The sequence below is a fragment of the Paramormyrops kingsleyae genome, chromosome 14 (assembly GCF_048594095.1).
Source record: "Paramormyrops kingsleyae isolate MSU_618 chromosome 14, PKINGS_0.4, whole genome shotgun sequence".
NCBI lineage: Eukaryota > Metazoa > Chordata > Actinopteri > Osteoglossiformes > Mormyridae > Paramormyrops > Paramormyrops kingsleyae.
This window is the reverse complement of record NC_132810.1, coordinates 26,601,139-26,614,093: the sequence shown is the minus strand read 5'-3', so window position 1 is coordinate 26,614,093 and position 12,955 is coordinate 26,601,139. Positions and strand designations below refer to the sequence as shown.

At 37.5% G+C, this 12,955-nt stretch overlaps 1 protein-coding gene across 3 annotated transcripts in view; it reads left to right on the top strand.

The window, feature by feature from the left end:
* Positions 1-12,955, top strand: part of LOC111838303 (fermitin family homolog 2) — a 114,336-nt gene that overhangs the window by 81,488 nt on the left and 19,893 nt on the right. For all 3 annotated transcript variants that reach the window (XM_072698900.1, XM_072698898.1, XM_072698899.1), the window contains 3 exons: positions 6,527-6,661; positions 6,961-7,010; positions 7,365-7,489. In XM_072698900.1, the coding sequence (XP_072555001.1) occupies positions 6,527-6,661; positions 6,961-7,010; positions 7,365-7,489 (310 nt within the window). The remainder of the gene's footprint in view (positions 1-6,526; positions 6,662-6,960; positions 7,011-7,364; positions 7,490-12,955) is intronic.

Genomic DNA, 12,955 nt, shown 5'->3' with positions numbered 1-12,955 from the left:
GGCGGTCCACGGCACTATGGAAAATTTTGAATTTCATTAAAACCCACCTCCACAAGTTTAAATATGTTCTATCAGATGTAGTAAAGATATGATGTAAATATGGAGCAAATTGAACTACATTTAGAGGTCGCTCAAGGTCCCACAAGTTTGTTGTGGACTCAGATTAAGACAATTTGCCAAAATTCCAGGGTAAAATCAAATGAAAAAATTATCATCTCTTTAATTGCAAGCTCATTGGGTAAAACTGGTGATTAGAAACACCATTCGTAATTAAATAGCTATTCATTGTTGTGTTTTCATACTAACTATCAGCCAGGTTTGAAATTGTTTATTTGGTATTGCGCAAAAACATGCAAATTGTACTATTGAGTTAAAACTTCGTCACAGTATAGTGAATAGTGATTATTTACTGATCTTTGCTAAATCTGAAGTTTTCATCAGTGGCTGTGAGTTATTTTAAGACACTTTAGGACAGTAATGGCACAAACTAGAAGCAGTGCTGAAGTTTGGCTGCTAGGAAAGGGTACAGATCAGCTGTCCGGGTCGCATCTACCAACCAACGGAGACGCTCTTCGACTTTTTTTTTTTTTTTTTTTTTTTTTTTTTTTTTGAACAATGTGTTTATTGTTTTTAATTAAGCAAGACAGGTAACAGAGAAACACATTTCCATTTCGTCACAATTATTCCCCACCCCAACAAGAGAACATCACTCTCTTCTCCCCTATAGAAATACACAGAATCCTCTTACAGGAAACAACTTAAACGCAAAACAAATATCGCAAGGTACCCAAAAACCAAATCTACAGTACTATATTTTACACATAAAAGTTACATTTTCCAACCAAACAAAACGAAACAAAAACAAACATACATTATACATAGTTACACCCCTTGTAATAAATGACCAATATTATTGTTGTTAATGTAGTAATTAAACGGCTTCCATATTTCTTCATATACATCCATTTTGTTTTTAATAAAATATGTTACTTTTTCCATAGCCATACACTGTGACATGGCATTAATCCAAGTTCCAATAGATGGCGGATCAGGCCTTTTCCAGCTAAGAGCTATCATTCTTTTAGCTTGTAATATAACATAATCTATGAATTTGCGCTGCTGAGGATTTAGTTTAAGGTTCTTCGGATATATATGTAACAAAATCATTTTCGCATCTAGGGGAATATTCAAGGATACAATTATCTTTGTAATATTAATCACTTCCACCCAAAAGTTTCTAATAATATTACATTTCCAAACACCATGCACAAATGAACCTTGAGCCACTCTGCATTTAAAGCATGTATCAGGAATATTTTTATTAAACCTGTTTAGTTTGACAGGAGTTATGTAGGTCTGCATCAACCAATTGTATTGAAGTAATTTTAAACTAGCGCTCCCTAACTGTGTCTGCGAATTTTTACAGACTTGTCTCCATTCATCCTCAGATATATCCTCATTCAATCCCATCTTCCATAATTCAAGTTTCGGTAATGATGATTCAGTAGACCCTGATACAAGCCAGTTGTAAAAAACTGATATTAATCCTTTATTATTGTATTTCTTAGTAATTAATTCCTCTAAAGGAGAAAGTACTGGCAAGATTAGTGATTGGTTCTGCCTAGAAAGAACAAAACTCCTTATCTGTAAGTATTTAAAGAAGTGTTTTCTTGGAATATTATACTTAGTAGACATCTGCTCAAACGACATCAACGTTCCCTCCTCAAAAAGATCACTAATTTTGCTTAATCCCTTTTCAACCCACAACCGGAATCCTGAGTCCTTCGTACCTGGTTTGAATAATGTGTTGCCCCAAATGGGACTATACTGGGATATAGAGCCAGCTATTTTCATGTACTCTCTAACTTCATACCATACTCCAATCATATTACAAACTATGGGATGCTTAGTGACTGTTTTCAGTTGTTCAAACTTATCTGAATATATATACAAGTTTAAAGGTAACGCAAAACCACATGACTCCATATCCACCCAGGATGGTTTATTTCCTGATGAAAAATAAAACATTATTGTTCTTAATTGTGCAGCCAAATAGTACCAGTACAGATTGGGACATTTCAGCCCTCCAGTGTCAAATGGAAGGTAGAGAAGAGAAAGACGAACTCGAGGGCATTTCTTGTTCCAAATAAATTTCCTGAGTAATGAATTAATCCTTGAGAACATTCCCGCTGGTGGCGCCAAGGGGATATTTTGGAATAAATACATAAATTTAGGCAAAATATTCATCTTCAAAATATTTATCCTTCCTATCAATGAAATTGGTAAAGATAACCATCTCTCCAGATCTTTAGATGTTAATTCCATTATAATATTATAATTTGTAGAAACTATATCTTCTAATTGGGGAACAATTTTGATACCCAAATATGTAAAGCTGGGTGATAGTTTCAAGGTAAATAAATGTGATGTATTTGGACAGCTATCTTTATTAAGCAGCATCAACGATGACTTTGATGTGTTCACTTTATAACCCGATATATTTCCAAATTGATCGATCAGGTCTAAAAGTGCTGGAAGAGAGGCGTTTAATTGTTTTAGGAATAACACTACATCATCAGCGAATAAAGCTATTTTTTATTCCTTGCCACCCATTTTAATCCCATGTATGTGGTTGTTCGCTCTCACGGCTATTGCTAACGGTTCCGCTCTTCGACTTTTGATGTTCCTTCACACTGAACAGAATCTAACATTTAAAGAAGCAGCATCAAGGTCTGTGTCACGTGTTATCCAGTTGTGGCAGAGAGCAAGCATTCCATACCAGAGGATTGATTCCGGAGTTCGTATCCTCACGAAGCTCCATGATGACTATGTGAAGCTTAAAAAGAACCGGAAGAGAAGCAATGAACAGGACAAAAAGAACCAGGAGGAATTCCTTAGTCGTCTACAGCGTCTTTTTGATATTGCCACAAGTGATGCACTGATTACAATGAAAAATGAAGAAGACAGGCAGTTTCTCATCAAGCAGCGCAATGATGTTTTGTCGTGCAGTATGTCAGGGGTTGATGTCACGCTGTTTAGAAAAGAAAAAAGAAAATTAGCCAGACAACAGCGTCAGCAGGATTATGCAGAGAAAGTAGCATTATCAAGCAAAGTAGAAGAGAAAAGTGACATCCACAGCAACAGTTCATTATCATCATCCACTTCTTCAGATGAAGAATTTGAGATGTCCACGCCACATCGCAAAACTGGGCCAAAGCGTCGTAAGGTCAACATTCTGGATGACCCTGACGTGGCTGGAGCACTGGATCGGGTAAACATACCAGATAGAGGAGCCACATATGTCGTTGGAGCTGTTGCAAAGGCACTTGGCCATGACATTAGCAGCGTGACGCTATCCAGAAGTTCTATCAGACGTTCCCGATGTAGAAACCGTGAAAAGCAGGCAACAGTGGAGCAGGTATTCATTCGCAGTACTCCTCTTCTCCTTCACTGGGATGGAAAGATTGTTCCTGACATTAGTGGGAGCAAACACAAAGTGGATAGAATTGCAGTGCTGGTTACAGGTGGTGGGGAAGAGATGCTATTGGGAGTGCCAAAAATAGGCCGTGGCACTGGTAAGGAACAGGCTGAAGCGTGTTTAACCACCCTCGATGAATGGGGCATTCGTCAGCAGATACATGGGCTGGTATTCGATACCACTGCCAGTAATACTGGCTTGAAGAACGGTGCCTGTACTTTCATCGAGCATTCGCTTGACCGTGAGATGGCTTGGGTGGCATGCAGGCATCATGTCATGGAGCTGGTGCTTGCCAGTATCTTTCGGGCACTGTTTGGGCCAACAGGAGGGCCAGATGTTGCCCTATTTAAAAGGTTTCAGACTAACTGGCCACACATTGACCAGTATGAATATGAGACTGCTTCTGATGACATGTTTGATTCAGGTACTGCTGTCCTTCGAGCTGAGATGGTGCATTTTTGTAAGGTTGCCCTGGAAGAGTCACAACCAAGAGAAGATTACGAGGAACTCATCAATCTTTGCGTGATTTTCCTGGGTGGTGCCTATCCTGTGGAAGTTTCCTTCAGAGCACCCGGAGCATTACATCAAGCACGATGGATGGCAAAAGCAATCTACAGTCTCAAGTTGTTCTTGTTCCAGCATCAGTTCACTTTGACTAGCAAAGAGAAAAACAGTGTGAAGGAGCTAGCCCTTTTCGTGAGCCTTGTCTATGTCCGGTTTTGGCATGAAGCTCCCCTTGCTAGACAGGCACCACTGAATGACATGCAGCTTCTGGAGTCGCTTATGACTTATCCAAACAAAACAATTGCGAAGGCTGCCAGAGATACATTTAGTCGACACCTTTGGTACTTCTCAGAGATTCTCATTGGGCTGTCTTTCTTCGATGACAGAATTGGGGCAGATGTGAGAACACAGATGGTGGCAAACCTCCAAATTCCGGTGTCCGATGAGTCCGCGAAACGTCTTGACAGTCCACCCGAGCCATTGTCAGCCAATGGTTTAGCGAGTTGTGTAACACAAAGGACTGCTGCAATCTTTGATGTACTGTCATTAAATGGGAAGATGAAGGCGCAAAATTTCTTGGCTAAAGACCCAAGAGAATGGAATGACAACCCTTCGTACCAGGAACTTCAAACAGCAGCGTCAAAAATGAAGGTCGTGAATGATTGTGCAGAGAGCGCCATTGCATTGATGCAGCAATACAATTCATCCCTGACCAAGAACGAGGAGCAGAAGCAGTATCTCCTACGTTTGGTTGAAAGACACAGAAAGAAATATCCAACCTGCGCCAAGTCTACCCTTCTGAAAACGGAGTCGGGACAGCAACAGTGCGACACTGATGATAAAGAACATTAGAACGTTATGGGACAATATATAACAGTAAGAGTCCAGACAACCTGAATCCAAGATAGTATCAGCTAATTTGACATGTTTCTTCTGTTCTTTTTCACTCATGGAAATTCTAATTCTGTTTACTGCATGTTTTCCTTGTTTTATTGCATACAATTACACAATACAATATAGCTGTTGCAGTGTTGCATTACTACCAGCTTGAGCGACCTGTAAATAATGACCAATCATAATAAAATTTGGCAGACACATTTGTAATAAGGGGAAGAATAAAATTAGGGTTGTGGAGGGAAAGCTGTGTGAAGTTGTTAATTTTGGACCACCCTTATATATATTATTTTTATATATATATATATATATATATATATATATATATATATATATATATATATTTTATTTTTTTTGTGAATTGTAAATGTTTAGACAGAGCATGATCCCTGATGCCATTTTCTTTGCACTTTTTCTTTGACACTGAGTTTCAACAGTTGAAATAAAGATAAAATTGTATTTATTTCTTGTTTTTCTTATTTTATCTCTCTAATTTTTGTATTGCTTTAGCTCTGCACTGCTACTTTCATTTGCTATTTCATTTTCATAAGGAAAGTCATATGCTGCTGGTTCAAACAATGAGTAAAATCTATACCAATGTGTATTGCACATTTAAACCTTAATACCATTCCATTACAAATTGATAACGTTTTTATTTCATCTTCAGAAATACAAGGGAAACTAAAACATGGATTACTGTTTACACTTTATATTTTAGCCGACTAAAACTATTGTAGATTTAGTCGACTAAAATCCTATGATTTTTAGTCGACTAAAACTAGACTAAAACAAAAACAATTTAGATGACTAAATTATGACTAAAACTAAATGACATTTTCGTCAAAAGACTATGACTAAAACTAAATCAAAATTTGCTGTCAAAATTAACACTGTCTGGGAGGCGATCCCCCAGGACACCATCCGTCGTCTCATTAGGAGCATACCCCGACATTATCAGGCATGCATACAAGCAGGTGGGGGCCATGCAAACTACTGAGTACGATTTTGAGTTGCTGCAATGAAATTTCGGCAAAATGGACCAGCCTACTGGATCATTTTTTCACTTTGATTTTTGGGGTGTCTTTGAATTCAGCCCTCTGTAGGTTTATCATTTTCATTTTCATCAAACGATGTGCCATCCTTTCGTTCCTAACACATTACCTAGTCCATATCAGTATAGATATACAGCATGATTTTTTCCCCCATTGAGATCTGATGTGTTTTCAAAGCGTTCCTTTAATTTTTTTGAGCAGTGTATAATCTTTTCCTCCTCTGACCAATTTGGCTTTCTTTTCTTCTTTTCTCACATTTTTTTTTACTTTGTGAGCAACTTTGTGAGGTGATAACGGGTATCACAAGCAGGCACGAGTGCAAGCATATGAACTGTCTCCTTGGAAATGGGACAATTTTACTTCTGTAAAACATCTTTCGATGTTGTAAATCCCTTAATGTTTTTCCTTAACTAAGGAAACCTTTTAAGGGGTTCTGTGCAACACCCTTAAATAAATCCCTTAGCTAAGGAGAAATTAAACCTTAAGTGTCATACTTAAGGGGAAAACTTAAGGAGTTTTGTGCAACCGGCCCCTGATCTTTATCTTAGTATTTAAATGAGCGATTGATTTCTCTGAAAGATTTGTTCTCTACAAACAGTACCACATCAACAAGCTGTCTATCATGTCATCGGACAATCACATGAATAACAGTGAAAAGGATGTGGATGAGGTAGATGCAGCCTTGTCAGACCTGGAGATCACACTAGAGGGGGGGAAGACCTCAAATACACTGGTAAGAATATTTTTCGGTCACCCATGGATAAACAAGTCTGACTTTCTCCTGACTCTTTTCTTGTCTTATTTTTTTTTACTTTTACATTAGTTTGAGATATTTAGTTATTAATATGCATTACGTGTTGCTTGCAAGTTTCTATCAGTGGGGGCCATGGAAATCATAACACATTACCACTTATCAGAATATCAGGAAAAAGTATTGTTTTTAATAGGAAGTAAACAAATATACATAGAGCAGAGTACTATAAAATAATGGTACCCTTCCTGTGACCAACATTTGTTCTGTTATTCCTACAGGGTGATATAACATCCATACCTGAACTTGCGGACTATGTCAAAGTGTTCAAGTAGGTTGACAAAAAATACAAGTCCAAGTGTTGTTAGTGCATGGATTCCATCTATATTTACTTTTTTAAAATTTTAGTTACAAGCATTTATGTTTAGATACATGTTAAGGTACCTATTCTCAGCAAGAAATGGTTACAAACCTAGCTCGTCATGAATGGGAGTAAAACAACTCTTTTTTTCTGATTGCTTCTCTGTCTGATAACAGTAATAAAACATCAATGTTGTATTCTATCTGATATGTTGCCTTTAAATTATGGTTACATCAGATAAGAAAAATACAAAGGACTCCTAATGTTTAGTGCATTGTGGTAATTTTCTGGGAGTGGCATAATGGAGTTCTGATACATTTTCAGGCCAAAGAAACTAACACTTAAGGGCTATAAGCAATATTGGTGCACATTCAAGGATATAACAATTTCCTGCTTCAAGAGCAGAGAAGAAGCTCATGGCACACCAGCTCACCAAATGAACCTAAGAGGTAAGGCATGGTGGCAGTATAAGAATTTGGAATTTCATATGGAATTTCATGTTCATATTATCACAATGTATACCATGCTAGTGTACCGTATTTTCCGCACTATAAGGCGCACTAAAAAGCCTTTGATTTTCTTAAAAAATAACTGTGCCTTATAATCCAGTGCGCTTTAAACGTGGATTAATTTCTGTTGTGCATACTGAACTCGAAGCGATTTGAATGTTTTAGTATTGAAAAGTGAGTGTATTGTGTAGTGCTTCACGTGTTATAAATTAACAATTTCAAGAGTTGTTATGAATACGCTGACTTTTGATTTAGCGGTATAGGACCGTATTATAAGTGTTCAATTTTGAGTTATTGTTAATAGGCTGACTTTTGATTTAGCGGTATAAGACTCTTGTTTTTTTACGTGTTAAAGAGTAGTGAAGACGCTCATAAACATTTGAACAATGTTGACAGTCATTGTGAACACGTGATGTAAAATAAATTTTCGTTGACTGGCTTATCTGACTGTTTTGTTTTGCTTAAAGCGCCTTAAAGTCCGGTGCGCCTTGTGTGTGGAAAAAGTTTGAAAATAGACCACTGATTGACGGTGCGCCTTATAATGCAGTGCGCGTTATAGTGCGGAAAATACGGTATATTAAAAATGCCCTAAGGAGATTGTGCAGAATGTGGTTTATCTTTTATGAATTAATTATCACATTATAGGTAACTTAATTTAGCTGAATGTAATATTGTAACCATTTTTTTTTTTTGTAAAGCTGCCCACCTCCCAAATCTGATTTAATGAATTTGCATGCCCCCCACCCCCAGATTTAAACAAATATGCTTTTTGGCAATATAAGCCTTTTGCTAATGCTGATTTATCATAGGAACATAATTTTATGTGTGATTACATTAAAATAGAGAGATTATCCCAAAGGTTGATCTTTCAATGCAAGGCTTTCACTCAACTCAAAGTGGGACTCTCAGTCCACCCTATCAACCCAGACAGGCATGTGTTCACAAGTAGTTCATATTCACGACTAACATTTCCTATGCTCGTTATTGAATTCCAACTGCAATTTCTTAGAATGCTATTCAGTTAACATCCACAAGATGGCACAATAACATTTATTTTGTTGTACCTTTATGACCTGCTTTTGAAGGAAAATGCCACGTTATTGGGTGGATAGCCCTGTTACTTCACCCCTCCTAGGTTGTACTGTGTGTGTTTGTATGTTGTGTAATGTGTTGTTTTTTCCCCCCCGCAGTCCAAAGATAGGCACTGTGGTTTTCAAGCAGTGTGTGATTGTTTGTGTGTAGCCTGTTACAGCTGACATTATAACTGAGGTGCACCATGTGTCTGTGCAGCCTTGTGTCTGTTACTTCCTGGTAGAGATGGGCGATAAATCGGTTTTATCGATTAATTGGGATTTACAGTTCAGGACGATGTGTTTTTATGAAAATCGATTTTATTACTTATTTTACACGCGAGCACTAGGGCTGCACATTTGGGGAAAATATCGAATCGCGATTTTTCTGACAAATTGTGATTACGATTTGATTTGCGATTAGATTTTTTTATGTCAAGCTTCAGTACAATATTCAGTGTGTAGTAATTTTAAAACGTATGACGCAGCATGAGATAGCATCAGTATTAACTGGTCTATATTCTAATGCAAGTATGAGAATTTAAAGATGTGATGTGTCAAGTTAAAGTAATAATGAAAACAATTGCAGCAAAAAGAAAAATAGCGATCTTGCTGGTAACGCTTATTACCCTCCTAATAACACTAGAACCGCCTTTTCCCACGCCAATGAACAAGCAAGAACTACTTCGGTGTATGCAGCCCTTTTGTTAGCGCTATTGTGTTGTTAGCTGCTGTTATTAACACTAATAACACTTAAAAAAAAATGTAATGTTCATAACAGAGTGGCTGTTCTGTCCTGAAACCGTAAAGCCGGAAATTTTTGAACGTAGTATGCATTTTATAAAATGTTGAATAAATAGAAGTCGTTTATTGGTGACTTTATGTTGGTCGAAGTTTCCGCTTTTTAAGAACTGTATACGATTATTTTCTATACAAATCAATTCAGGTGAAACAAAAAATGTATGTGTTCATGGTTGCAAACTCTTTCAGACTCACGCAAGAAATCTTACGGCAAATCTATATTCCATTCTGAACTTAAAATTAGCTGCATCAAAAACATTACGGCAGTTTGCAAACCCTACAGACTATTTAAAAATCTCACTCCATGCAGCTGACCAAAGTTGCCAACCCTGCATTTTATTTTAAATGAGAAGTAAAATGCAGTTTTCGACTGAAGCAGCTTATCATTCCTTTGCTTTGTTACTCAGACAAATACAAAACGAATGATTAAATATTATATGCATCTTTTTGTATGTTTTCTAAATAAGATCACGTGCCCATACCCAACTGTAATAGCGATTAAAGCGATCTATTTTTTTAGTATTTATGTTAAAGCAAGACTTTTATTTTATTACTGTTGTGGGATTAATCTTTGGAAACACTTAAATTTAATAAGCACAAAAACATATGACATATGTATTGTGGTTTTTACGGCATTTTTGGAGGTCACCGACTCCGCTGCTGTGAGAATTACTGACTGTCGCATTGTTGTTTTGATGGGTTAGCGGTACACTGATGCTATTGCCTATTAAGAAAAACAAAAGGTATGATACACTGAAGTATATTGCAGCTGGTGTTTAAAAGGAACTCACCGGTTCTATTGATGATAGGACCTTTCTGAAACAATCTTGGACGATGAAATAGGAAGGCAATTCACTTGTATCTCAGTAGTGGAATCAGTATTTTTCTGCACCGCGAATGTAACATTTTCCTTGGGTTTCACGTGTTTGCTGTTTGTGGGCCTATACGCTATGCCTTCTTGGGCCACTTCTGATTGGTGAGAATGACTGTCACACAGGGAGCACAGCATGAATTTGTAAAACTATTCTCACAGCAGTTTTAAACACTAGGTCCGACATGCTGTATAATGTATATCCTAAATTGCGATTTTTGCAACTTGCTAATCACGTTGTTTCAAATCGCGATTTCGATTTCAAATCGATAAATCGTGCAGCCCTAGCGGAACTAATGCGACGCACCGTTCTTCACAGGTAAATTAGCGCGGCGCACCCAAATACTGTAGCGGATTCACAAACAACATGGAATTGGTTCGGTTTTCCGCTGTCGCACACAGACCAAACAAATCCTCGTTGCAAAGTCTGTCTAAAAACTGTTGCAACCAAAGGAAGCAGCCCGACAAATTTATTCCAGCACCTAAAACAGAGGCACACCACAGAGTGGGAGAAGTGCAGCTCCCAGCGAAATGAAAATACCTGCAGCACCAGCACAACATCCCAAGTTAAGCAAGCAACCATCCCTGACATGTTTTCGAACTGTGTGCTATATGATAAGACTGGGGAACGGTGGTGTATATTGCAAAAGACACGGTGCCCATACATACTGTGGAAAAGCCTGGATTCATTAACATGCTAAAGGTTTTTACAAGTTTCTAAAAGTGTTTACAATGGCGTGGTCTGCCATCTCCCTTACAAGCATCTTTTTTGGCTTGTCAGATTGCACTTTAACTCTAAAGTAAAAAAAAAAAAAAACAAAATAAAGTTAAAACTTGTTTTGAACCATTTATTTGTCATCTGTAGTTTGATTTTCAGTAGGAGAGGGGAAAATCGATTAAAATCGAAAATCGGATTTATTGTGAAAGAAATCTGAGATTTTATTTTTAGGCCATATCGCCCAGCTCTACTTCCTGGTATAGGCTTCAGACCCCACCCCGCAATCCTGACCAAAATAAACATCTGAAAGTTTATTCTACCAAATGATCTTGGCTCTCCAGTCTTCAGTGATAAGAGGAATATTTTTATGAAAATATACGTATGCCTTGCTCAAAGATGACCAAATTTATAGATTACCGTGATATGATGCCAGTTCTCTGATTTGACAGTAATTGGAAAAATATTGAATGTAGTATGAACAGGAAGCATTTTGTAGTTTATGTTGTAGTAAATTTCCTTGGGAAAACATGACACCATTACATAGTTTATGTATTACAAAGATTGCAATAGTTGCTATTCTAAGTAAATCAGCCATCTTTCATTATATGCAGGTTATATAATTATGCAGTGTAGTTAGTTTCCTAATTGTCATAGGAAGTTGTAATATTTTACATGGCTGTACAGAGGGGTCTATTCTTCTATGTGCATTTCAGTTAAGCATATTCTACTATCGAGTCTGGGGTTTGCGTGCACTTAGGCCAAATACACACTGTGGGTTCGATTCTCCCATGCCCGTAAGTGGGGGAAAAAAGCACATGGCTCCATGTTTTTTTCACTTAAGCATATTCTCCAATTGATTGACATCAGGGGTTTATGTGCATTAAGGCTAGATATTCGCTTTGGGTGGAGAAATACCAAAATATGGGCATGTTGCTTGTAAATGACCCTTAAGTGTGTTCTGCCACTGGCATAAGTGCTTTTAATTCCATTTTTTGCTGCTTACTCTGGAGGGTTATATTAAGTCAAGCACCTTTACGTGGCCAAATGCAGTATTGTAGAGTTCAGAAAGCCAAACATTTAACACAACTTAACTTACATTTATTATACATTAACAGCTTACTTCCATCTTCACAACATTGCCTGACTTAGGCACTTCCTGTGGGCCCAACTCTACTGCCGAGTCCCTTATTTATTCCTTTATCTCTAGCTTTATCTCTAGATTACTGCAATTCATTATTGGCTGGTATTACTGGTAAATCAATCCATAAACTCCAAATACATAGTTCAAAACTCTGCCCACCTCCTCTCCCACATTCATTCCTACCAACACATTACTCCCATACTTCAGAGCCTTCACTGGCTCCCTATAGAACAGTGGTTCCCAAACTTTCTCTGCAGGGCCCCCCTTTTATAGATAGGAACATTATTGAGCCCCCCCATTCAAACTACACAGGTTCAGATTTAAACTTTATTTGAAATACAACTCCCTTTTCTAATTGAGCGAAACAAATGCAATTACAAAATACAAATGGTGCAATTTCACCACTGTGGGAGAAAAAAGAGCAATCAATTAAAAAATAAAAGTCCAGCATAAGTTTGAAATTATGCAAATGCAGATTTAACATTTCTGTTAATATTCATTGGCGTACACAAATGAAAGTTTCTCACGATTACCGCATTTTGTTTTTGATAACCGTAGGTTTCAGCCTATACTATAGCACAAAACAACACTAAATCATACCCATTAACTGATAGTCTCCCTGCACTTCATGTTAAACCTCATTTTTCATGATATGGTTAGATTATTTTTGTCCGGCGCTGCAAAATGTCATCACGCATCACCATGTCACATGGTACAAAAACCTTGCAAGAGCAAGACTACTTAAGACAGATCGTACAGCACCGCTCAGCCGGCTGAATAAACTGGAACAGCCTCCGTGACGACA